We start from the raw sequence: 27630 nt of genomic DNA on the forward strand, positions 1-27630 counted from the left end.
TTTACTTTAGACAACAGCACCAATTAAAAGCTTCAAATGAACTGCAACAGTTTTACAGCCTCCCCAGAATTGATTTTTTTTTTCTTTTTGCTTTGGGATGTAAGAAATACGCCTGTTTAATAATTCAAGCAGCAGTGGGCTTGATGCTGATGAATGTCAGTGATCCAGTCAACAGTTAGAGAGGTCTGAGAGCCTGAGTGGAGACACCAGATTATACCGTATTACACACAAAGAGGATGATGGCGGTTATTAATTGAAATGCGGCTAATGGAAAGATGACATGTGTGATGCTTGAGAACGCGAGTCAGTTTCGTGCGTGTGTTTTTCATCTGTCTGTGTGTGTGAGTTTATTCCCCCTGCTGTTTAATGCTAGCACTGCTTACGGCTGTGGCTCAGCGTGAGTAAGATTTACACTGTGCGCTGCGCTGACCTAGCTTATTACTGACTCCGAGGATCTGTGTGTGCTTGAGTATGTGTCTGTGTGAGTGACAGCCACAGGTTACACTTTAGATGGTCTCCGTATGTAAGTGGCACATGATAGGCTTAGGGGACAATACGCTGCAGGACACACACGCACATGCGCAGACACACACACACAGGTGTTAATATCCTCTTGGGCAGGTCTGACTCATACAGTCTGCTCTCTCTCTCTCTCCTTCTCTCTCTCTTTAACTTGGTGACTCACAGAGAGGTAGATTGCCCTCAGGTGTCATGGAGTAAGATGAATAATTCACCCCAAGGACCCCTTCACCCACTTTCCTTATCTCTCTTTTTTCTATCCTTCTCTCTTTCCCTGCCCTTTCTCTCACCTCCCCTCTCTTTCAACCAGACTAGTTCTCTTTTATTTTCCTTCTTCCTTTCTCCTCCTTCTGTAATTAGTCTGTGTGTGTGTGTGTGCGAGAGAGAGAGAGAGAGAGAGGGAAGTGGTTGCATATGTTGCAGCGAATCACTCAGAGAAAGCAGAGAGGAAGAAAGCTTTAAAGAATGAAGAACGTAAAGAGATAACGAAAACATCAGTGAAAGTCATCAGGCGGAAGGAGCGGGATTTGACAGCAAAGACAGAAACAAAATAGGTGAAAATAATGTAGAGTGAAAGGTGAGAGTTAAGGGCCGTATGACGTGTGAGCAAAGCAAGTGAAGGAAGGCAGTGAAGGAATCTGGTTACCAGCAAAACAAACAAACAAACAAAGGAAAAAGCCCCCACACAAAAATGCACACAGTTCAGTTGCCCTGTGTTCCTCCATGTCAAGATACAGGAAGGCCAAGGGTGCTATTAAACGGACTCGGTAAATTGTGTTTGGATGGCTGACAAAACACACATTTAAAGTCATACCTGGGCAGCAGTGCAGCTGGATGCATTTAGAATTCCTAAGATACACTTTTGGCTTACTGGAAGCCCTATTCTTGTCTCTGCTATGCTGGTTTTGAACTCTTGTGCAATATTAAACAACAGAGCAACCCCATTCATTTGAATAGGAGTGTTGCTGGCTGCGAAGCTAAGGAATGATTAATTGTTCAAGTTTTTTTTAGTAATAATTTCTTAATGTAATAAAAACAGAGGGTAAAATAAGTAAAATCAGTGTAAACAGTGTAATTATTAGTCCAATCAGAACCACTTTCTGTGGTTATGTAGATTTGATAACATCTCTGTTCTTAATTCAATTCAATTCAATTCAATTTTATTTATATAGCGCCAAATCACAACAAAAGTCGCCTCAAGGCTCTGCTCTGTTCTCTTAGAGCTCTGTTCTCTTCCATACGAAGAACAACAATAAGACCCTCATACTGAACAAAGCAGGCATCAATGACATGACATGATGCTCTGTGTAATATTGTCTATTATTGGTTAAACCACTGTGAAATTACAAAATACTGCCACATTCATGCTACTCTTAACAGCTTTTTTGTCACCAAATAACCTCATACCTTATTTATTTATTAGCTTTAATATCCATCCACCCATTTTTTTTCTGCTTATCCGGTGCTGGGTCGCAGGGGCAACAGCCTAAGCTGAGAAGCTTAGATATCCCTCTCCCCGGCCACCTCCTCCAGCTTGTCCGGGGGAACACCAAGGCATTCCCAGACCAACTGAGAGATATAATCTCGCCAGCGTGGCGTACTCCCAGTGGGACATGTCCAGAACAAGTCGCCCAGGAGGCATCCTTGTCAGATGAGCTAAGAGTAGGCTCTACTCTTAGCCCCTCCCAGATGGCCAAGCTCTTCACCCTATCTCTAATGGGGAGGCCAGCCACCCTTTGGAGAAAACTCGTTTCCGCCGCTTGTATCTCATTGTGAGGTGAGGGATCACATAAAGACTTATTAAAAAACATCTATGAGTGAAAGCCTGGCGCCAGGCTTGAGGAGGGTGCTCAAGGGTGAGTGCCTGTTCGCCAAGCCTTAGTCCATGGGGCCCGGCCGGGCACAGCCTGAAAAAGTCACATGGGCCCAACATTCTGTATTCCCACCACCTGCAGGAGGCCCCATAGGGTCGGGTGCGGGGTGTGTTGCGTGTGTTGAGATACCAAGACCAGCGATTGGGACATGGAACATCAACTCTCTGGTGGAGAAGATATAGTTGGCTAGATATAGTCATGGTCACCTCAACGCAAGGTTGGCTCCGGAACCAGTCTCCCAGAGAGGGGCTGGACTCTGGCTCAGTTTGGAGTTGCCCTTGGTGAGAGGCAGCGGGCTGGGGTCGAAATCTTGTAGCCCCTCGGCTCGCTGTCTGTACATTGGAGTTTTTCCCAGTGTTATATGTTTGTTCTGGACACTCGGATGAAGAGAGGTCACCAGGATCAAGGATCAAGTGGCAGGGGAGGATGCTGGACAGACCTAGGGCACCCAAATGTATAGCGAGGGTGTGTTGGAAACGCCTGGCAGAGGCCCGCATCTGTGAGATCTTCCACTCCCCTCTCCGATAGAGCTTTGACAACAATTCCAAGGGAGACTGGGGATGTTGAATCCGAAATGACCATGTTCAGCACCTCTATTGCTTAAGTTGCTGAGCTGAGATGCAGCTACAAGGTAGTTGGTGCCTGTCATGGTGGTAACCCCCGAAACAGATGGTGGACACTGAAGGGATAGCTTTAATATATAGTACTTCACTGTGCAAATGACTGTATGTGGAAGCTTCTTTGGTTGCCTCAGAATTTCGTCTTTGCTTTTTGCGTTTCTCCAGGGTGAGCTAAAGCAGTTCATAGCTGAGTGTGAAGCGGCAGGAATGAGAATTAGCACTTCCATGTCTGAGGCCATGGTTCCCAGATAGGATGGAGTCCCCACTCTGGGTCAGAGACGAATTGCTGTCCCAAGTGGAGGAGTTCAATTATCTCAGGGTCTGCAGTGGTGCACTGAGGAGAAAACAGAGCTGAGTGTAAAAGCACAGCTGTGGATCCCTGCCTTCACCTATGATCACAAGCTCTGGGTGAATACCAAAAGCATGAGATAGAAGATTCAAGTGGAGGAATTTAGTTTGCTATGAAGGTTAGCTAGGATCCTAGGCACCTCCTGGGTGAGGTGTTCTGGCATGTCCTACCAGGAGGAGGCCCTGGGGTAGGGATAGGCCTATGAGTGGAGTTTGCTGGAGGAAAATGAGGTCTAGGTTTCTCTGCTTAGTCTGTCTGTCTGTCTGGTTAGCTCGGTTGGCTGGATGGATACATTGATGGATGATGGATGTATTGATCGATGGATAGATGAATAACTGTGTGTTGCTTTATTCTTTCCTTTTTTCTACCATTTCATTGCAGATTATATTGCATAATCATATTAAAAGGGGCAGGTTTGAAAAGTGGCTTGCATAGGCACAGGAAAGGTAAGCAAGCTAAAGCAGGTTAAGTAGTGCAGCATCTATTAGCTTCATCAGCTGGATGCATAGAAAGGTGTCATTAGAGCCATAAGCTAATGTGGGTAAGCACTCAGGTCAGCTGTTACCAGCTGATTTGTTGGGACTGGAGGACTAGCATGACTTCATGGCCTTCCTGAACTAAGGAAGGCTATAAGTAGCATAGCATGCCACAAGAACTTTTGGAAGTATGATCATTATTACTATAGCAAAATTCACTGCTCACTTTGATGTTTTCCCATCACATACACCCATTGTCCTGTTTTACATTCACACAGTTAAACAACATCACAATTAGAAGATTGTACTGTACTTCATTTTCATTGCGATTAACGAATGCACTATAGATATAAAATATTAGCAGGTTATAATATGTTATCATAACATATATCATATCCTAAATGCTGACATTTAGCTAATTTAAAAAACAAGAATTTATATCTCCACCAATCACCTGATTCATTTATCTGCTCTTTAATAGGTTGGCTTATGTGTTAGGGATCTGCGTTCCCATTTTGTGTCCTTAATGCATCAATAAGTTGTCAAAAATGAAAAGAAAACCAAGACAAAAATATCTGTTTGGACAACTTAAGATTCTATTTCAGTCTGTTTCACGTTAGCTTTGAAGCTACTTGAAAAGCCTTCACTGTCATTTTCTCCTCCCTATTCACTCAAGGATCATCTGAAAACGAAAGCCTTCTTCTCTCTCGCGATCAGACCTCGGGTATTCAAAGATAAGCCCTTTACTGCAAATCGACAGGAGTAGAATGCACGGTTGTATGAAAACAACTGTTTAACTGAAGTCTAAAAGACAGAAAAAACAAGTAGAAGAAAGACAAATCCAGAGATGGCAGAGAAAAAACATCAGGAAAAAAGGAATTTTGACATGAAAAGTGTTTGTTCACTGTCAGCAACCAATCCGTCCGGATTGTCAGTTTCCCCTTATTCGCTCAGAAAGTTCATCAAGTTCACTTCCTGTTAGGCTAGGTCACATCCTCCCTGGTATGACATGATTGGGCGAATAGGTACCATACGCTCCTACTGTCTTACATGCTCTCTCTCTCTCTCTCTCTTTCTCTGTCTCTATCGCTCTCGCACACACACACACACACACACACACACACACACACACACACACACACACACAGATATCACTCTCCTCCTCATCCTTTTTCCTTTTTCCTTTCCAAAAATACCTTTAAAACCAATTAGTGGAATTAATTTCACTTATAGCAAGTTAATTATTTTGTGATGGATTGTAAGAGGGAGGAGGCAGGAAGAAAGGGAGGAGAGGAGGACATTGAAAAGAGCAGAGGAACCTGAGAGGAGTCCTCAGGGGGAGAGCTAAACTTAGTCTCTCTTTTTAGTCTTTCTCTCGCTCTCTGTCACTCTGCCCGTCTGTCCGTTTGTCTTTTTTCAACCTGTCTTTCATCTGCTTTTTCTGCCTTTTCTCTTTTTCCGTGCTCTGTCACATAGCATTTATTTGTTCACTTTCTTTGTTTGCAAATGACATATTCAGAATCATTTTGATGACTGTACAGTACAGAACTGTACAGTTTAGCTGCAGGGTAAGACTTAAACATGAGCGATGGTAAAGCAGAATGCCTTGTTGTGTTGTACCAGTATTGTAGTCAAAAGGGTTTTTTGTGTGTGTTTTTAATTGAGTCTGATTGAAGTATTTTTACAAAAGATTTCACTTCTGTCTCCACATGGCCCACAAAATGCATAAAGATTGATTGTTTAAGTCTTAGAAGATCCATTGCTGAACAGCGGTCTTCCAAAAGTTATTATCTTGTTACTTGAGTTGGGCTACAGAGCTCAAAAATGAAGCCAAAGCAGAAGCGCAAAAAAACTGAAGTTCCTTAAATGGCCACTTGGGGCTGGCTCGAAATCAGTCCCCAAAGATAGATTGCAGTCCATGCCAGATACGGCCAGTTATAGCTAGGAGCTATATGCTAAACTAACTAAACTGTGCCTTTAGATTGTATTTGTGTTGTTTGTACCATTTGGAGAATCTGAATGCAATTAAATGGCAAATTATATGTCCTGTTGTGTAATTTTATTTACAGCATGGCTAAGAAGCATGTTACTTCACACTAATTAGCAGGTGTCTGTACAATGTACCATCACATTCTTGGATTCTCCTTGCTAATAAAGGTTGGTAGCATTAGCTACCCATCCTATCCTCTAATGGACAATAAGTAATTCTGATTTCAAGTAACCAACATATTTGTAGCCATAAAGCAACTTCCATCATTCATATACAGTCATTTGAAAAAACAAATTGGTGTGTGTAGATTAGCAATAAAATAAAATACTAATCACCAAAGCATATGTGACTTAGTCTCTGTATGTATCTTATGGTGATTTCTTATGTTATGATGGACTGATACACGTTTTTTGACATTTAGTTTAGAGGTTAGAAAGCAATAGGGGGCGCTATTCATTAGTAGTGTTTGTTAGTGTCTGTCCCCATCTGAACCTTCCTAATACTCTCAGAGTTATACCCAACATTTCCTGGATTAGGCTCTAAGATCAGCTCATTGTTGCACAGTGACAAAACTGGTAGGAGGTTGTCCTCTGTGTGTCCTGGATCCACTGCTTTACATTGCTGTCAAGATGATGCTAAGCAAGCTTATGCCAGTTGATTTACTGAAGCCCATGCACGAGGCAAGACAGAGCAGATAAATGTTGAACACACAGAGGTCAGACTTCTGGCAGTCTCTGCATGTAATCCTTATACAGAAGGGCAAAAAGTATCTTAAACAGAAAAGCTATTATACCATAAAGAAGACGGTGTCTAAGTCTGGGCTACCAGTTAAAGCTAGACTTACTTTCCTCTTTTATGGGCTTTGCATTTTAGTGAATCATTGATCTCAATATTGTTTTATTTAGGTCTACTGAGCAGATCTTATCTACAAGTAATTAAATTTACTTCTCTTCTCTTCTCTTCTCTCCTCTTGTCGACATTAGTATAAACAGTAGTCTGTGGTTTTCCCTAATTTTCCCTACTGTCCCCCTTCAACTCTATCCTAGTCTGGGAAAACTTCCAGTTGTAAATGCCACATGGGTTCCCAGTATTCCAGATTATTTTTTACCTGAAAGTCAAAAATTCTAGTGGAAACTCGGTCATACCATAGCTTTTTTAGCTGAGGAATGCCTCCGGGAAACACTTCAGCCTGCGTGTGTTTTATTAGTTAGCCCATTACTTGAACAGGACAAACTCATGATGAGAAGAAAGAAAGAAAAAGAGCAAGAGGAGAAAGTAGTAAACTTTAGACACACACATAGACCTTCTTATGAAGTGAAGAATCCATGTGTGAGATGGCGGAGTGATAGCACTTCAGTGTAAATGTTTATAATGGGACTCGTTTGGTTACGAAGAGAGGAATGCTGGAGAGAAAGAAGTCCGTTCGTAGCCAGCTATCTAATAGCTTTATGACTCAGATGTAAAGGCAGCCATGAGGTGCAGTTCTGTGTCTGTGTGCCTGTGTCTTACAGTCAAGCCTTGCACAAGCGGTAAATGAGAAGTCACTTGTTGTTTATTGAAACATCAAGCCTCCCAACCGCTTAACCACATATGCATACACAACTCATGCTGACACATTGTGGCTTTTTTCTTGTACTTGAATACCATGGAAATATGGACACACACACACCCACACCCCCACACACAAACACCCCCCCCCCCCCCCCCCCACACACACACACACACACACACATATCTTCAGGCAGGGGGTATTTCGCTTCTGCCCAACTCTGTGTGTGTGTGTTGAAAGTAGTCCAATGAGGCTCTTTCATACCAAGATGATCTGCTCACCCTGAACTGTGCTATGTGAGCTTGCACACACCCGCTTGTGTGTATGCACACATGAGACAGTGCAGTCACAGTTTATTTTAGGTACAACAGTAAGCCCCTATAATGTCAATCACTAGATTGAGGAGAAAATGGATAGATGGATGGACGGATTAAGTTTAAGCTTAGGTTGGGTTAGGATAAGGTTATGGTAATAGTTCTATATGTATTAGTTACATTTGAGAAGGGTTACTTTTGGGTTACATGAAATCAGTGCAAGTCAGTGATGCTCATGAAAGCATCCAAAGAACATTAAAAAGAAATGCAGGTAGTAGACAGTGTAGCAGGATGAAACACATAAGGCCTATCATTTTGACTAGTGAACCAACAACTCCATGCAGCCCTTTCAAAAGCATTATGGAATATGGTTGTAGCCACTATAAGGATACTCAAGAACTACAATTGTGGACTTGCATTTTGAAGCCATGGATGTTACCATCCTGGTTTTATCAACAGAGCAGTTATCAGCTAATACTAGCCAGTTCGATTAGTGTAAAAAACTAAGTTCACTCAAGCTTCCATTGTTCCAAGGGTGCTGCTAATCAAATACGCTTGTTTAATTGATCATTAGTAAGTGTGAGTATCTCTATAAAAGCAGATGTTTTTGCAGTTTGATGATCCAACACTTTCTGTGTATGAACATAATGCAAAAGAGACACTTTTAGCAATGAACTGAAAGAAGAAATTCAAGCTGCGAATAAGTATTGGAAAGGTTTTAAGGTCATTTCCAAACAATTTGAAGGCTTACAGTGAGAAATGTTATTCATAAGATAAAAACAAAAAACAATAAACCATTCAAGATAGCTGCTAATCTTCACACAAGTAGTTGTGCCAATGAACTCTGAGTGTGATTCTCAGAGAAAGGGGAAAATAAAATGAAGTCATCTTAGACTCTACAAGCCTCAGTTTGCATGTTAAATATTAAAGTTCATGCCAGTGTAATTGGAAAAAGACTCAACAAGTATGACCTGTTTGGAAGGGTTTCCAATAAAAAGCTTTGTAACTCTAAAAAGAACATGGCAGAGCAGCTTAGGTTTGCATAGCTACATCTGAGCAAACCACAAGATTTCTGGATCAATGTGCTTTGGAAAGATGAGACCAAAGAGTTTTTTGGCCAACCTGAAATGCTGTATTGGGATCTTAAGAGAGTACCACAAAAATGAAACAAGGCAGCGTTTTAAAGAGTGCGCCAAATTCTTCCATAACCATGTCAGAGACTGATAGAGTTATACAGAAAACAAGTCATACTTGCTACTTGAGGATGGGGGGCATGGGGATTTTACACAGTGCTTCTGAATTATGGCCTAGTTTTTGTTAAATAAATAATGCCATGTGTTGCTTATTTCAGGTGGTATTTACAAACACACTGAGTCCTTGGCAAGGGCTAGATAATGTTTTTTATTATGTCCTGATATGAAAAAACTGAGGGTTCACTATCTTTTCACTATGACTCTATGCATTTGTGTATGTGTGGTCCTGCAAATGTGTGCCTTGAGGCAATGTTTCTACCGTAAAACCAGCAAACACATGATCTCAACCCTTTCAACACTCTGATTGCACAGTGGGAGGGGCCAGTTTAGTTTTACAGAAAATGTGCCCCCCCCCACAAAAAAAAAAGAGAGAGAGAAAGCAAAATGAAGAGAAAAAGGCTGAATGAGAGAAAGTGAGAAAAAGGGAAAGTTAGATGTGCGACGAAAGAAAGATGATGCTACTGGAGCACTTGAGGATGACTCATCCATAAGCTGGTGATGCCTCACGGACACGCACACACAAGTACACACAAATACACACAGAATCATGCATCCTCAGACACGCATATACACAAATATTTAGTCACGTGATTGAACACACACCCAAACACCCATCCATACACACACCAGTACACCAGTCATCCATTAGTCTGAAACTGATTCAGTGAGACATGCGTGTTGGTTCAGCAGCTTGTTACTAATGAGCCAAAATGGCCGCCACCGCGCCACAGTTTCCAGGCCAGAACAGGGAACGATGGCCCCTGGGGCAGAAAAACTGGGCGAGAGGAAGGATCAGAGGGGCTGGATTTAAATGGAGCTCATTAGCTTGTGGTAGCCATGAGAGGTCCCTGCACACTAAGGAAAAGTGCACACACACACATAACACACACACCGTGCACACACGCCCACACACACACACTCAGGCATGAATGCAAACACAGATGGATTGTCTTATACGTACATTATGGACACACACAGGCAACTATAAAAGCTTTCTACAATTTCCAGAGAAGAGAAAAGAAGGTAAGACTGAAAGGCAGGAAAACGGGGGGAAAGAAAGACAGAGAAACAATCATTTTTGGTTGGATAGGACCACTGGCAGGGTGGTGAGTTTTCCAGATGGCGGAGAGACTTGCATGTGTGTGTTTGTGTGTGTGGTTTTCGCCAGTCGTACCCCCTTCCCTGCCTTCCCTGCTTGTCCACCCACTCAACATATGTCCTTCCATCCTCTCTTTCCTCCCTTCTTCTCCTCATCCCTAATCCATTTATTCATCAAATATTTTGTCGTGTCATTTCTACCAGTTCACTGAGTGAGCTGAAATATGGGTGGCACACATGTTTCTTTTGTCACAGGAAGTGCCCTTTGTGTTCCACTTGAGCTTTCTGATGTATTTATATCCATAAACACACAAATACACACACTGTGCCTTTTTCACTCTGCAGCCAAACTCTCATCAAAGGGGTGTTTGATTTCTTCTTCTGCTGCCCAGGCCCCACATGTCCTAGTAGGCTGGGGGTAGAAAGAGCAGGGAGGGGCTGAGCTGTAAGCCTGGAACTCTCTGAGGCTCAGAACTATAAATCTGCAAAAACACCCAATTAGACGCTTTGCATTTGTCAGTCAAACATTTTGCTAATCTTTGTTGGAAATTTTCAATGCGAGATTTGTCATGAATCTGCTCCACTTTGCTGGGATTTGTAGAATTATACATTGATGACTGGTGAAATGCAATTAATGTAGAATAAAATGGATAGATGAATGGATATTGTCAGTCTGGTTTAGATTTTGACTGACTGGCAATAATGTGTAATTCATGTCCTGGTAATTTATCATTAATCTTTAAAGTTCATATACTGTTCCCAGTACAAAACCTTAATGTGTATAGTGTGTCTTGGCACATATTCATGTGTTTTGTCCACACTTCTTAGGGCCACACAACAGTTTCTCATGTAAGAGCATGTTTGTGCATCGTTGTGCTGGGAAGTGCTGTGCATTTGTGCAGCTGTAAATCAGAGAACGCGGGAATCTGATAAACACAGCGAATATGCTAATGTGGGCACTGTGCGAACTCCATGGATGCATGTTGGATTATTTTTGAAGCTATCCAAGCTTTAGGCCATTTAACTGACTGAAACTAAGTTTGACTTTTCTAAGTGTAAAGAAAAAGAACAGAGGAGAAAAAAAATTGCAGTTTGGAAGGTAAACATCACAAGGTGCTTTGCATGATGTGCAAATAAAATCGAATTGCAAACTTAAAACCAGCATGCTGCAAACAAACGGATCACATACTGAATAACCTGAAAGAGATATGAAATAATGAAATATAATGAAGTTGATATAAAATCAGGGCAGCACATTGGTGCAGTGGTTAGCACTGCTGCCTCACAGCAAGAAGGTCCTGAGTTTGAATAAACCATCTAGCCAGGGCTTTTCTGTGTCAAGTTTGTATGTTCTCTCCATGTTTGCATGGGTTCTCTCCAAGTACTCCGGCTTCCTCCCACAGTCCAAAGACATGCAGTTAGTGGGGTTAGGTTAACTGATAGTTATAAATTGCCTATAGGTGAGAATGGTTGTCTCTCTGTGTGTTAGGCTGGTGACTTGTCCAGGGTGTACCCCGCCCTATGAGCAACCCTGATAAAGATAAGCGGAAGAGAATGGATGGATGGTGTGAAATCAGTTCACAATTTCAATTTTCATTGGTGTCCAATGCCAGTTGGGAGACCACATCACAAATGAATGCCACTAATTATAACTTGTCTAAGCAATCAAAGCACTTGCTGAGGTAGTGTGAGACACTTCTGGGCAAATATCTTTTGCAGCATAAACGCTTATGTGTCATGATGTGTCCCCAACAAAGACAGAACCAAAAAATCTCACCACTGCAGGACGGGGTGTTTCTTTTCATCTAGATCTCATGGAGCATTTTTGTTCGACAGCTGGAATATTATTAAAAATCTTTGTTCTTGAAATGCTCGCTTTTAACTTATTCATTTGTGTGTTTTTGCTAGCTCTTGCTTAAGAAATGCAGTGCCTGACTGGCGATGGACCAGGGGGTTAATTTGGCTGTCAACTTGTAATCCTATCACCTAACACATATCTCAAAAACAATGGTCCAGGATTTTACCGCTTACTCTTCTGTATATGACAAAATATATTTTGTTCATTGTTAGATTTAAATGCCACCATAAAAGAAAATAACTTGGAATGATAAAGGAGAGTCAATTGAGACTATTCTGTCTAAAAACTCTGTCTCATCTAATATAAAAATCAAGTATAACGGGGGGACAGTAACCTCCAGATGAACTGGAATTCCATGAAATCTATTAGTTATGGCTAAAGTGAATAAGAAAGGCAGTCTGTTGGTTATAGAGTGGTTATAGAGTACAGGGTCACAATTGTTTTTTGATCCGTTCTAATGATTGCTGTTCTGCTGGACCTTTGTTGACTCCTAGCTTCTTTACTATTTCCCTTCTTTATGTTTTCCTTAATAAAGGCAAACATTTTGAGCCAAAAGAAGACAAAAAACAATAAAAAAAAAACCAGATACATGATTCAGTGAGATATTAAAGAGAGAGAAACAAGGAGTGACATGTTCAAAGTCACAATTCACCGTCACTGTCTTCACCTAAGACACAGAAGAAGCCAGGATGGAGTCTTTTTTTAAAATTTACATTTATTAAAAGACCAATGACATTTTTATCCTGGTAGATTTAAAGAGTGCGCCAGGTGACTCATAAGTATTCCAAATGTGCTTATCATCAATCTGTAAGCAACTTGTTTTATTCCTGTTTCCTTTGCCTTTTTTTATTGTACTTTATTCACACAGAATACTGACTGTTGCATAACTTGAGTTTAACCACAAAAAAAACAGACCTTTGTTCCCATGGCCCCTCATCACCTGATGGGGGATGTGCAGGATGGGTAGAGCTGGAGCTATAAACTTAACGCACCCTCCGAGACTGTGGCTCTGCCAGACTGTGGAGCTAAACTATGAGAGCACATTCATTAGCATTTTATTGCTTGTAGGCACATCAATTAATCACAGACGTGCATAGCTCCAAGCACACACGCACACACACAGACACACTTTTTTTGTCTAAACATGACAACACTCGACACAGAGACACACGCTCACCTTTGCTTCTGAGCACACACGCAGACATTACAGCATATGTACTTCACTTGATGGCTCCCTGGTGTGTTGTACCTTAGACTACAATTTCTCTCTGGGTCGCCATATCACACACAGACATATTCGCTCATGTAATGTCTCTGTACAAACTGTGAAGACACTTATTGACTCAACAGTAAAACGGCGTCACCTCGGCTCCCCTCTAATTTCTCCATGAAGGTTTTATGGAAGGAATCTTAATAGTGGTTAATTGTAGTTTCATTTATAGTTTCAGGGCCATTTGTATTTGTGTCAGAGCTCCTCATAATGACAACTCTTCTTAATGAGTTTTAGTCGCGGTACAGAGTTATTAACCATTTTACAGTGAGATCGTGATTTGCACTGCAATATTCTTCCGTTATCTTTTATCCTCGAGGTATTTTACGATTTAGACTCCTTATGTGCGCTTTCGTTTATTAATTTCTCTTCTTTTTTTGAATTAACCAAGAGCTTTTGGACTATGTGACACTTTTCATTCAGTCTGATGTTCATGACCCTTAAATCCAATTCTGTTTTTGCTGATTGTAGGCTTTTCTTCTCCTAGATTAAGGTGGCAGCATCAGACGAGTCTCATTTCAATCAAGTTTCAAACATCAAAAAATAAATTGAACACAAACCTTGTCTTTCATCTGAAGTGATTGTGTTTAACTCAGAGTAAAGCAGATTTGCAGATTGAATTGGAAAATAGCCACCACAGTTGAAATAAAAGCATTTCAGTAGGTGTGAAATTTAGGAATTTGTAACACACTGAAAAACGTAGACACACAATAGCATCACACAGTAGCATAGTGATATAGGTACTGCAGTAAGGTCCTGAGAGGCCAAACGGACTCCAACTTAAGAAAACACCAGCAATAAGAAAAACGCTGCAAAAGCACACAAAACACAACGGAAATAGGAAAAACGACAACGGAAATTGGAAAAAACAAAACAGAAATAGATAAAAAGAAAACAGAAATAGGAAAAAACAGATTTCCAAAAGCACAAGGGAAGTGTTTCTGGGGAGACAATAACCCGACGGACCAGTTGCAGGAACCCAAAACATGGTAGGTGTGTTTTATCATGATTCATATAATACTGATGACAGATTTTTAGGCTAATAGTTAGGCTAACACACTTACCACTCATCTTTTCTTTCCTCACAAATAGATCCTCCACTTCTTTTAAGTGTCTCCCAGCGCAATTCTTAGCATATTTTGGTTACTGCACCTGGTCCGTCGGGTTATTGTCTCCCCAGAAACACTTCCCTTGTGCGTTCGGAAATCTGTTTTTACCTATTTCTGTTTTTGTTTTTCCTACTTCCGTTGTGTTTTGTGTGCTTTTGCAGTGTTTTTCTTATTGCTTGTGTTTTCTTAAGTTGAAGTCCGTTTGGCCTCTCAGGGCCACCGTAGTTTTAACTGCAAAATGAAGTAAGCACTTAGCATCCTTGCTTTTATATGGGAATATATTCACAGTGCAACCTGCTAGGAACAGGCTGAACTGAGTCGCCTGTTGCAAAAAGACTCGTTACAGATCATATAGACGCCAATTGGTTGCAACTTGTTGGGAATCTGTCTGCATTCATAGATTAAATGGTAATTATTCATAAACATTTGCCAACCTGTAAGTGATTGCTTTCAGTTCAAGTTGAACTGCAGTTGTTTGGTGTCAGATTGTTTGGCCCACGTGTGCGACTTGTGTTGTCACCTTGAGATCGAAAGCGGTTGCCCAGAGGTTGAGACTCTGTCTCTGTGCCAGCACAGCTAAGGTAATGAACAAATCATAAATAAGTGAAATCTGAATTGAAAAGTGTGTTCTGATTAGATTAGCTGTTGTTTTTATGGCAAGGTACACAGTCACAGTGATGTTTATCAAAGCCATAAGCAAAATTCAAGTATTTCCACTTTTATTGTAGCTACAGGCTACAATGATCATTTTAAAATAAAAATGCATTCATTAATAATTTGTCCAGCAGCCTTTTGTAACTTCCAGTAACAAGGCAGTTTCATTTTATGAGAACACAGTTTTGAATAGACATGGTGGCAACTATGAATACGATTTAAAACAGTTTCAGCCCTGATTGAATGCTTGATCCATCTCTTTTTGTCGCTTATGATTTACTATATCTGGGGTGACCTGTACCAGCTGTAAGGTTGAGGTGATGTGTGCAGTGGTGTTAAAATCCTAAGGTCTAGTATAATGTAAACATTACAGTTTATTTGTGAGAAGCTTGAATAATATGGATTTGTCAGGAACTGCTTACTCACAGAGTTCATGTTAAAAAATTAACAGCATTTTTAAATGCAGGCTTTCCCAATAGGGCCTGTTTAAGTTCAAGAGCCAGCAGTCAGAGGGAACCTGCTGGTGAGACTTTCACCTTTTAATGAACTGAAATTAGCTCAGTGAAATCAAACACATTGTTTGCATATGCATATCTGTGTAATATTGTTAAAACAGTTAAGAAAAATCTATTTCAGATCTAAACTGAAGATTAAAAGCAGACTGAGCGCGAAGCTGTGAAATGTGAATTTGTTATTGCTTAGATAAACTCAAAATATTGATTTTTAAATTTGTTTTGGCCTAGTTAACAAAAAGAAAGGTTCCCACAGGAGGCAGCTGACAAGAAAGAAACCCAGCTTTGTTCAAGCTAACTGTACTGGGATTTTTGCACTAGATTGTATTGTGAGTCCTTCACTCTCTCAGCACCTGAAGACTATCTTTTAAAAGAAATTTTTAAAAAAGAAGAAAATATCATAAAAGACTGAAAGATTTTTTGTTTGATTTTGGTTACACTTGCACAGAAAGTGGTGTTACAATTTGTAACTGCTTATCATCAATGCTCTGCTTCGCAGTAACACATCTTCACACAATCCCTCCTCATCTCAGCTGCAGAGTGCATCCACAGTCTCCTACTGCAGCTCCTGGAGCAAATACAATCCTTGCTTAAGGGCATATGGGGAGTGTGAGACACATTGTTAATGAGCATTTTTATTGTCTTTGATTTTGGCATTTTGGTTATTCTTTATGTTTCATTTTTAACCTCTTGTTGAACTCGAAGGAACAGGCTCTGTTTAATGGCTAAGCCAGGCAAGTGCTGCTGGCATAGCTGAGAGATTTGATATATTCTGCTGTTTGAAAGGTACATGGTCACACGATGACTTGAGAAAATGAGTGACCGGGTGGGCAAACGGTGACCTGGTTGGCTGCCAAAAAAGTAGAGATAACAGCCAAAGCAGGCATCCATAAATATTTGAAATCTGGCTGGTGATATTTTGAAAGCCCAGCTGTAGAATCAATATAAATTCAACAATGCAGCATTTAAACCAGCAACAAACAGATTAAGAGATGACATATGTTTTGTCGAAAGGTTACCTCTGAGATGTCTTGTGGTGCAACTGAGGCCTGTGAGCCCCACATAAACCGTGCCTCAGGTGACCTCAGTGGATCACACGATAGAGGGGTTCTACTATTAACTCTAAATTTTCATAATGACTCACAAATTTTTTCCCACTTGGCTCATGTGATGATGCACAGGATCTTTAGTCGGTCCAAAGTGTACAACCAAGAAGGGTTTAAACACCTGTTACTCTCCACCTGTTGTTTTTAGAGTTGAAAAAGTCTCTTGGATGAGAAGTAAAACATCTTCACAAACTTAAAGAAGTCCAGTTGCCTTCTTCTTTCAAGCTCTTAAGACTATCATGACCAGGATGACTGAGAACCTACACAGACATACAGTCTTTCCATCCATTGTACTCCTTCAGGTTTGGGTATTGTTAAAGGCAATCTAGGATTTGATGATTTGTGTCACACACCTGCTACTATAGTTATAGGAGCTAAATGAATACATAAATTAATGAATAAAATTACTAATACAGATGCTGCAGGGTGTATGCAGTATGTGATTTGTATTTTTCTTTTGCAGTGTGGTGATCCTCTAGTAGATGGTTGTTGAAATCTCTTTAGTTTATTCTAACCTGTGTATAACCACTACCGCGCCACCTGCAATGACTTGATTCTGCACTATACAGGCAAGGCTCAGTGGGTTTTGCATAAAATGACCTTGCCAAGGTCATGATTTCCATTCAGTGGGATTACAAAATGTATGCATTTACTTTAACAGAAAGGCTCTTTAGATGAACACATGCCTGAATGGCATAAGCTGTACAATGCAGGCGCCCACTGTGGCCTTTACAAAAGTAAAGGGCAGATGTGAAGTGGGAGGTGAGCCAGACAGGAAGACAAAAGCAGAATAGAAAGAAAAGGACCGAACAGGAGTTGTGGAGGAGAGTGGATAAGGTGGAACCTGCCACTAATAAATATTGCATGCCACTTTGTTTAGGCGTGTTTGTATCTCAAAAAGGAGAAAATGCATTCGTTAGCGATGCTATTGTGTGGAAGTTGTGTGTTGATAGTTTAGCTTTTGACCTTACTGCATTCAGAATTTCTGCAGCGGGAGTGTGGCTAATCAGAGTGCAAGAAATCAACTCTTTATATTGTTTCAGCCAGCAAATATGTCCAATAAATGGTTAATATATACATTGCTAAGGCAGAGATTGATAGAGATCACAAACTTTAGATGCAAGGAACACACGCGCGCACACGCACACACACACACACACACACACACACACACACACACACACACACACACACAGGTAGAGAAAACTGTTTGTATCTGGGTTACTCTGGCCTCACATCTCTCCACTGCAGATGAATATTAATAAGGAGTTATTAATATCTGCTGCCTGCGCTGTGTGCATGAATACTCGTGTATGCGAGGTCGGCATGGAGAGGCAGTGCGAACGAGCCTTCCTCCTCTTGCCTCTCCTCCTCCTCTACACGTCACGTTCTCCTCTATTTTCCTCCTCCTCATGTTCACGCTTCTGTTTCCTTTAAGTTCTTGTATTTCTCGGCATCCTGGTTTCGCTCACGTTCTTCACCCTCGCATTTGTCCTTTGTGTCTATCACGGCTCCTTATGTTTCAGGGAGGGGTGCTAAAGTGGTTGCTGGCACTGGTGTTGCCATAAATCAAAGTAGAGTGACACAATTTTCAGCTATTTGTCAGCTATTAAGACACACTTCCTCTGTTTGAAATGTATCATACCCCAGTCATTCTGCAGTGGCTTTTACTGTACATCACTTAGAGGGCAGATGTTTACTGACTCTATTTGACACCTATAGTGGTAAATGCTGCAATGCTGAGACTGAAAGCGGCTGCTCACTGTTGCGTTCATGTTTTTAGGTCTTGTCTGGGTAAAGAATAGGCTGTATTACCATGCTAATTAGCTCTCAGCCAATCAAAAGCAGAGATACACTTACCAACACGCTGCTTCACAAATCTGAGCGCCCGACACCATCCCCAACAGATTTATGTCTCCTCTAAGAATCAAACCAGGGATCTCACCACAATTGCTAAACAATATTTAAAAACTAATTTCCACTCAAAGGCTGTGAAGAAGAAACACACTGTAGTTGAAATCGCTCCACAGAAACTGTCTAAAAATGCCAAACTATATAATGGAAGTGAAGTTTAGGGAGGTTATAAGGCAGAATTTGGACACAGCTACTGTAAGCTTGTTGAGTCTCTAAACTAAGCTTATGGGGTGTTCCTTGTAGAGTGCTGTTAATCTAATCACTTATTTAGATATGGAATAAGCATGCTGTCCAGAATGTTAAATAATTCCTTTGAAGGGACAGGTAGAAGAAGCCCGAGACATTACATTACAACAAATTATTACCTTAACTAAAATCCTGTTGTTGCCAAACCATCAGGACTCTCAGCATGCAAAACATTTATTAAAGTTACTTAAAAAAACGAAGTAAATCATCTGAGAGGAATTCACATTTCACTGTGTCATGAAAAAATAAGAACTTGTTGGATGTGGCTCAGACTCAAACTAGCCAGCCAAGCGCTGATTTGACTTTCAAAGTATTAAACAATTTAAAATCAACCTCTTATCTTTAGCTTAAAGTTAACCTCTGAAGATTTAAAATAAAGTGTCATTATTATAACAAGTGTCACTTCAAAAGGGATAAATTGCACTTAGCTACATTTACAGTCCTGCAGTGAACTTCTTTTATTATTTTTCTGAAAAGCTACAGCATTTGTGTGAATAAACAACCACTGATCAGACTGTTTGGAGAGTGGTGGATTTATCACACAGTATTAAATCCTGGATATACAGACTGAATACTAATTGTACCACTATATATTAGTATTAGAGCTATATTTTATTGTTTTTACCCTGTGCTTTAAAGACATGTCCTTTGTGACTTCCTGGGAATACAGAGACAACAACCAATCATTGCTTTAGAATCATGATTGACAGAACGAGGGCTGAACCCATGCAGTGTTGAATACAGGGCATTAATGCATAATTCATACAACATTTACATTTTTGTGTGGAATATCCACATACACAGTTTCTTCACTTTTCATTACCAGGTAGCTTGTTTAGTTTAATGAATAAATCAATTTACAACAGGATTTTTATAGCTAATGCTTACACCAATGAATAACTGTTACAATAAAAAAAATGGCTTGAGCAACACAAATACACGCACTTGTTGTTAGTTTATTATTTATAACCAAAAAATGTCAATATGTCTTGCTGTTACCTCTTTGTGTTGACATCGCAAAGTGGGACAAACTACCTCAGCTGTAAGAGCCAGAGGTGTGTGTGCTGACTGGTTGTGTTCAAACCAATAAGACGCATCTTACTTTCAGTGTGCGCTAAATGAGCCGGAATTTCTCCTGACAATAGGCTGCCCTTTTGCCCATTATCAGTAAATTTTCTGTGCATTGTGGCAAATTTTCAGTTTGTTTGGTTGTCATGATTGTTCAGCAATGCCCCGATCACAAGCATGTGATTTCCACTTTGTGTATTTTCCTTGTAAATTACATGCATGTCCTGCTTGTTCTATGTGTGTGTTTGTCTGCTGGGGAGTATCATAGATTAAGAAAAGCAGGTGTGTATGTGTCTTATTTTTCAAGGGGAGCAGGTGTGCGTGTGTGTTGAGGGTAGCAGGTGTGTGTGCATGAGTGTGTGTTTGTGTGCCGTGCTCACTCGGCCAGATAATGGGCACATATGGACAGTGTGAGAGAGAGACAAATGAGAGACACACATATGCGCGCACGGTGTGTACATGAAGGCATAGACTGTGTGTATGTACAACAGATACAGAAACCTTTTAGCTTGCTTTGGGATTTGTGAGTACACTCGCTCCATGTATGTGTAAGTGTGAGCGTTAGTGAGTGGATGACACATAAATTGGATAAAAATAGTATTAGGCTTACAACTGGTATTTACGATGACAGCGATAATGAGGGTTAAGCGTGATGGGATGTCATTCAAGATCTGAAAAGCGTGGAAGAAGTGACAATCTTTGTCACTAAAATAATTATTTGTGCCGTCTCTTGCTTAGTGTCTTAGTCCAAATGTGAGGCCAAAGGTGACTGCTAAAGGCAGCGAGGAAGGAGCGGTGTTGTGGATCAGATTAGTTATGGGCTAACCTCTCTTTTCAGCTAAGGAGATGGGTGAGAGCAGGAGTGAAAGAATAATTGTCAGCTATTTGGAGATGACAGAGAGGCAAGTGATGGGAGAAAGAGTGAGAAGCAGCAAGGCAAGAGAGAGAGGGAAAAATGGAGAGGCGATGGGTGAGGGGTGGGGGTAGATTAATGGAGGAAGGGTGCACGACTGAAAATGAACTTGTCTGCTGCTGGAGAGTCAATGGAGGGAGTGACAGTTGTATAGATTAGGGAGAAAAGAAGGAAGGGGAAAAGAAGGAGAGGATGAGGAGGTGCAGGTTAGGGAAGGAGAAAGAAATAGAGATGAAAAGATAGGGGGCAGGCGTTTAAGAGGGTATTTGGCAACAATCAGGAGGAAGAGGAGGAAAAAAATAGGAGAGGAGGAAACAGAACTCTTAAGAAAAAGCAGATAGTATTTTCATAAGATGAAAAAGAGACCAGCTTTCGCCACAAAAATATTAGTTTTTCTGCATCTTATTAGAGGTGACATATGTTTGTGCGTGCCTGCATGTGTGGACTCTGGCTCAATTAGTGTGTGATCAGGTGTCATCATCAGTTAACTGACTGATAATTGCATCTTTACTGTCTGTTCAAGCAGATCCCTGTTTAAAAGCAGAAGGCGAGTGCGAGTGTAAAAAGAACCGAGGAAAAGAGACCAGATTGAAGGAAAGACTTGAGAATGATTTTAGATGGCATAATCTGATTGGTCCTCGTCTTTGTTCGTTATCTGGTTGAGCCAATTAACAGAGCAAAGCGGCATAATACTTTGTAAGCTTTCCACTAATGCAGTTATTGACACTGTAAATAGCAAAGGAACCGTACTTTGCTGGTAACCAAAATTAGACCAACCGATCTGGAGAATACTGTCTGTGTGCAAGTGCAGAGCAGCAATGATATTTTGAGGCAGAGTGCTTAGAGTTGCAGTGATAGTATCTTTCGCCAGTCTTTATCTTTAAGTAGATAACAGCTCCACTGACTTTAGTTTGAATCACAGCTCATTACAGTCTCCAGCTCAGTTCACAGTGAAGTTCGACTCAGTTAGGTTCACTTCAAGTTCATCAAGAGTGAATGCTGACTGTCTTTACAGTACACAGCTGGATGTATAAAGTCCCTCTGCTTCCTATTCATTGATTTGACCCTGATTTATCCCTGGACGATCATATATAAATTCATCACTGTTTATTTTCCACTGGCTTTAGCTTGTATTCATTTAATTCTCATGCATTTTTAGTTTACTATTATTATATGCCACAAGGGAGGGGACCCCTTGGGGTGCCCTGTGTTGTCTCCCAGTGTGACGTTGGCAGCAGATCCTTTGGGTCCTGTGGGCTTCAGGGTTTGGCCTCTGTGGACTGGCTTTGTTCTGCCGCTTGCTGCAGATGCTCGTACAGATTGGGATCCGGGGACTCTGAGAAGCACAGCAAAGAGCCTGAGGCACTGATGAGGCTCCCAAACAGTTTCTGATCAGTTTTGGCGGTGTGGTTCAGCTGGGGGAGGTCACTGCTTTTGGGGCGTGCCATTGCTATGGGAAGCAGGTGTGCTTAGTCTTGCAACAATGTTTAGGTGAGTTATATTCATCAGAGTAACATGAAAGCACAGACCAAAGAACATTTATGACGAGTTAGCCTGTCGTAAATGGTGCAACACTACAAAACTTGTGGTGGATAGATGTTGAGAATGAAGAACCTGATGTCTGCGAGTCTACTAAAATAACAATGACAATAACAGCATTAAAATGAACCACTATTGTCATTACAGTGTCGTTTAATGACAATAGTGGTTTTAAGTCCTTTACACTTTTTTCTGTTCGCTTTTTCTGATTTCATTCATATATTTTTGTTTTCCCCTTCTTTAGTCTTTCAGCCTCTTCTTCCATTCATCCCACTCTTTCTCATGGTTTAAACTCCCTTCCTCCTCCACCCTTTTCCCTCCTTCCCCTCATCCTTTGCTTGTCCCCCCTCTCCCTTTCTCTAGGAATCATATTTCCACGGAATGCTGTGTTTCCATTAGAGCTGCTAATGGAATTATAGTCGGTCACATGAGCTTGTGCAACACACACAAACGCATGTCCGTGCATATGCATGTGAGAGGACGGACACACAGGAGAGACGCGGTCAGACAGATTAGTATTATTAAAGTTTTACTCTCCTCTAATGCTCTCAAACTCGCTCATACAGCACACATACTAACAAACACACACTCTCTCGGTGGGGTACACCCTGTGTGGGGGCAGGCTATGTGAGATAAACTGATCACACAGCAGTACAATATGCTGAAAGTGATTATGTGTGAGTGTGTTTGCGCGTGTGCGTTTGTGAGAGATAGAGAGCAAAGGAGAAATGATGATGTGCAACAGCAGTCAGGAAGCAGTTATTAACTTGCACTGGAGGAAGATATGCTCCAGTATAAAGGAGCATCTGAGACAGAGCCAAAATGCATGTTTGATAAAAGTAAATTTTACTATGCTGATTTTAAGAAAACCTCTAAATTCGACCCCTCACTTTATTAAAAAAAATAAAAATAAAAAATGAGGGGAGCGCAGTTTCAGCCAAGTAATGAGATGAAAGATATGCTCGAAAATTGAAACCACAGTGGTTTTTCTCATAGGACACAGCTGCATCTGATACCAAGTGACTTCACTGCTGGTAAATGTAAAGAGCACCTCCTTGGGCATGACTGCTCTATTCAAAGCACACTACTCTTTAAATATTTGCAGATCTGGTGCTGTTGTTTTTTAGTGCATTTGTTTTTTTGTTTTTTTAAGATCACTTCTACCTTCAGGGCATTGCAGTTTATTTTGTAATAGAAGCAATAAAGTTTATTTATATAGCACTTATCCAAACAAATATTACAGCAGACTTGCCATAAAAAAACAACTTACCCACATACACAAATAAAACCAGCAATCCACATTATTAATAGAACAAATCATAACAGAAAAGTCTGAAAATGCAAAACCGCTATATCAATAAATACTAAGAATGAATAACAGTTAGCTAAAAGGCTAGCTTTGAGTTATATTGTTTTCCTTAAGGATGACAAGCCAAGCAAATGACGGATGTTATCACTATAAGGAGTGGAATATGACTATCTATTTATATTTTCATATAACATTAACAGTAAGACTGCATTTTGGTTGTATTTCAGTCACTAATCCCAACAGAAGATTGTGTTAGTTGCTAGCTAAGAGTGCTAGCTGTTGCACCAAAAATAGAAAGACTTTTATGGCATGTAAACATGCTGAGACAAGTATTATAAGGAACTAGTAAGTTGTTGTTATATCTTTGCTGTATTATGGTTTTGTGTCTTGACTTCTGCAGTGATGCAAAAAATCCTTGATGATAAGTTAACTTGTTGGCGATAGCTATGAGTCAGAGTAGCTAGTTCTTTGCTATATTTCTAAATGTGCTGTGCAAAGCAAATGTAAAGTAAATGTATCTGTATGTCCATAACATCTTATTCACTGTAGGCTATTTACGCAATGTAGGCTACGAATAATTTTCAATGTCTTAATATAGCTATATCTAGCTTTACCTGTAATTTTTTTTGTCATATTAAACCTATTAATTGTACAAAGTCAGTGAAATTAGGTCTGCTACCATGAGTTATTTTTATATTTATATATTCTAGGGTCCAGAGGAATGCAGCAGTACATGATCTATCTATCTATCTATCTATCTATCTATCTATCTATCTATCTATCTAAAGGTTTACAAAACAGTTGCATGCAAAAAAGCTGAAATTAGTGAAGCACATTATTTATTAATTTCCTTGCAAATGACAACTATTTACGTAGTTTATGAATGTTATGTTGTTATGCTTGATTTATTTCTTGAGTTCTTAATTTAACATTTAAATTAAGAGTGTTGTACTGTTTTCATGGGAGTATCAGAGTCCAGTAGCTGTACATATTTGAAGATTCAGTGTGCTTGTTGTGGCTTGTAAAGGCATGGTATTGGATTAAAAAGAGAGGGAAAGAAAAATAGGGAACTAATTATACTGATTAAGTAATTAGCAACTTCAGTAATGAATTTTAATATATCTTTAGTAAGGGACAAATTATTACATTTTACATTGCCAAAAAACATGTGAGAATTGCCAGCACCCTTCTAAGTTGCTCTTGACGAGTCAAATTCTGTGGATAATGCTACAGTCACAATGAATTTATAATCTTGTTACCTTTGAAATAGTTGCTTCGAAGACAAGGACCAGGTCTGTGGCCACTTGCAGGTAGCTGCTGTTTTCAAAACAGAAACTTTGAGCTTCAAGATGGCAATGAAACGCTATCAGTCGACTATCAGTTTGGCAATTACATGCAATTTGTTTGTGATGATATGCGAATTAACTCTTATAAACGCAAATATGTTAAAAATACTTTGCAGGCTGGTTCCATTCATCGGCACAGACTGACTGAGATGGATTGCAACATGTTGACAATCAATCTCCATTTGTAAATTAGATTGCAGTTATTTTCAAACCTTCGCCAATCGATCTGAGAGCGACTGGAGTCAGTCCGAGTCGGACTCAACCTCTGAGCAACCAGCTGAACATTGCAACTACTTGCATTCAATCGCCGAATATGAAAAAAAAATTTAGTCCAATCACCAGGCAACCATCCATTTTCCCTAGTCACAGGGATATTGCTGTCCTATTTTTACTCTACTGTGACTGAGTAAGAAAGCAGCACTTGCAGATGATTAGGCGATAGATGTATATACGCTCTGTGCATGTATTATAGTCACTATAGTCCTCAGGATCTGATGTACTGTTCCCTCAGGCCATCACCCAGTGTGAGTGTAAAAACCTGTAGCAGTGAAGTGAGGAACAGGATTTTAGCAGACATTGTGAATGCCCTGTAATTGTAGGATAAATCTACTTCTCTCCTCCTCCTCCCTCTGAACCCACTCACATTTCTCCTTCCTCTGTTTTTCTAGCTCCTTATCTCTGTTGCAACAGCACAGGATGGATTAACTTTACAGAGGTTCTTTAACTTTTGGATTCTTCCTCTTCCAAAAGGATTGCACTTTATGAGGTTTATGAATTCGACATTGCTAAATCTACCAAGATTAAGGTTTTCAATTCCACCATGCATTAGTTGTGCTAAAGGATCTATTGATCTACTATATGGCACTGCAACATCGAGATAATGATATATATTCTAGTTTGTATGAATAAATAGTATATCTACTAAATCTATTGTGTTAAAGCAATTTAACAATTTTGAAATTAGTTTTTCTTTTTAATCATTAAAAACAAACATTTTCTGCTTTGATATCAGTAGCTCTGACTACTGTTTGACAAACGTACCCTTGTCTCTGCAAATGACTGTGACTTCTTCCATCTGTAGAAAATTTCCATGTGCACTTGCACGCTTGGCTTTGTGTTAATAATAATTGTTTGCATAAAATTTCAGCGTATAATCTATATGCACAGTGGGAACATTTGTTGAGTTGTCAGAGAGAAGGAGGGCTGAGAGGATATTATAACTGTCTTTAATCTGGCTAAGCATACAGTATGGTTAATCCGGTGTCTTAGTTTTACACCGTCTTATTCCCACGATTTGTTTGGGTAAAACTATGTAATCTCACAGAGATTATTGTAATTCTGTCTCTCTCTCTTCTTTTTTATCTTTTATTTCAATACAAGCATTTGTTGTCCCCAGTGTTATTCTTTTCAGGGCTGAACGCATTCTGGATTTTTCAGTGTGGATTAGTCTTTAAAGCTGGGAGACCTATCATTTTAGACATGTTAGTTCCCTACAACTACACCCAAAGAACTGTTTGCTACTCAGTTGTTTTTAATCTCCCCAAGTAGACATTGCTAAATTCTTGATTGCAGGGTTCCAGCCATGGACAAGTGGTACTAGTGCCATCAAGTCTTTCAGATGGATGTTGAAGTACTAAATTTGATGGCTTGTGATGAAGACATAGAGACTAGATGAGATGGCATTCAACATTGCCAAGACCTTAGACTTTCAGTTAAAGCGCTTAGCTCTTTTGAACTTGATAGCTAACAAAAATATAAAGCACAGGGCACCATAACTGATGAGTTTGTGCTTTATCCAGCCTCTTCAGAATAATCTAACAAACCAACAAACTGAACAGTTTTTTGAAGCAAATCACTTCTATAAGTAATCCATAAATTTATGTAGCTAACTTCCTGTCTCCTCTGTCTTTTCTCTCTTTCTCCAGGCTCCGACTACTCTCCCCCTCCCCCTCTTCCTCGACCTCCTCCACCTGGCCTGACCAATGAGCACAGTGGTGGCACTAGCCATGGCGACCGTGGTGGAGGAGGGGGTGGTGTCAACCATGGAGTGGGCGTGGTTGGTCTGGCTCCAGAGCACATCCCCACACCGGGGGCAGCCCTGAGCTGGCAGGCGGCGATCGATGCCGCGCGGCAGGCGAAGATGATGGGTAATGCCGCATCGGGTGGAGGGGCGGGGCTTGGGTCCGGAGGGCGAGGGCCCATCTCCACTGCCAGCTCCACGCAACGGAAGAGACAGCACTATACCGCCAAACCCAAGAAACAAACCACAACGACAGCCACAAGGCCGCCACGGGCTCTACTCTGCCTCACACTCAAGAATCCTATCCGCAGGGCCTGCATCAGCATCGTAGAGTGGAAGTATCCTTCAGCAAACTATAGGCAGAGGGTTGTTCCCTGTGTAGTGCTTTCTCACAGATCAGATCCTTATCGATTGGTTGCATAGTCTAAAGAAAATCAGTTAAAAGTAGAATTTGTCCATGTCAATTTCAAAATGTAAAGGGTTATGGCCCATCTTTACAGTGTACTGGAGATTTGTATGATGACATTTCTACATTTTACAACTATATATAATGTTCCTGTGCAAACATATACATGTAGGATAACTATTTTTCACCTGCAAACCACAGACTTTATCTGATCGTATTTCTTTATTGGTCCTTAGCCTTAAGCTAAGCTTTTTTGTTGTTGGCATTTTTGAGTTTTAAAACTGGATGCGATGAGAAAGGGGTGAATCTGAGAAATAT

At 40.5% G+C, this 27630-nt stretch overlaps 1 protein-coding gene across 13 annotated transcripts in view; it reads left to right on the forward strand.

The window, feature by feature from the left end:
- cacna1c (calcium channel, voltage-dependent, L type, alpha 1C subunit) overlaps positions 1–27630 on the forward strand; it is a 228238-nt gene that overhangs the window by 39987 nt on the left and 160621 nt on the right. For all 13 annotated transcript variants that reach the window (XM_025899651.1, XM_025899656.1, XM_025899663.1 and 10 more), the window contains exon 2: positions 26812–27244. In XM_025899651.1, coding sequence (XP_025755436.1) covers positions 26812–27244 — 433 coding nt within the window. The remainder of the gene's footprint in view (positions 1–26811; positions 27245–27630) is intronic.

This window comes from Oreochromis niloticus, linkage group LG17 (assembly GCF_001858045.2).
Source record: "Oreochromis niloticus isolate F11D_XX linkage group LG17, O_niloticus_UMD_NMBU, whole genome shotgun sequence".
Taxonomy (NCBI): Eukaryota; Metazoa; Chordata; class Actinopteri; order Cichliformes; family Cichlidae; genus Oreochromis; species Oreochromis niloticus.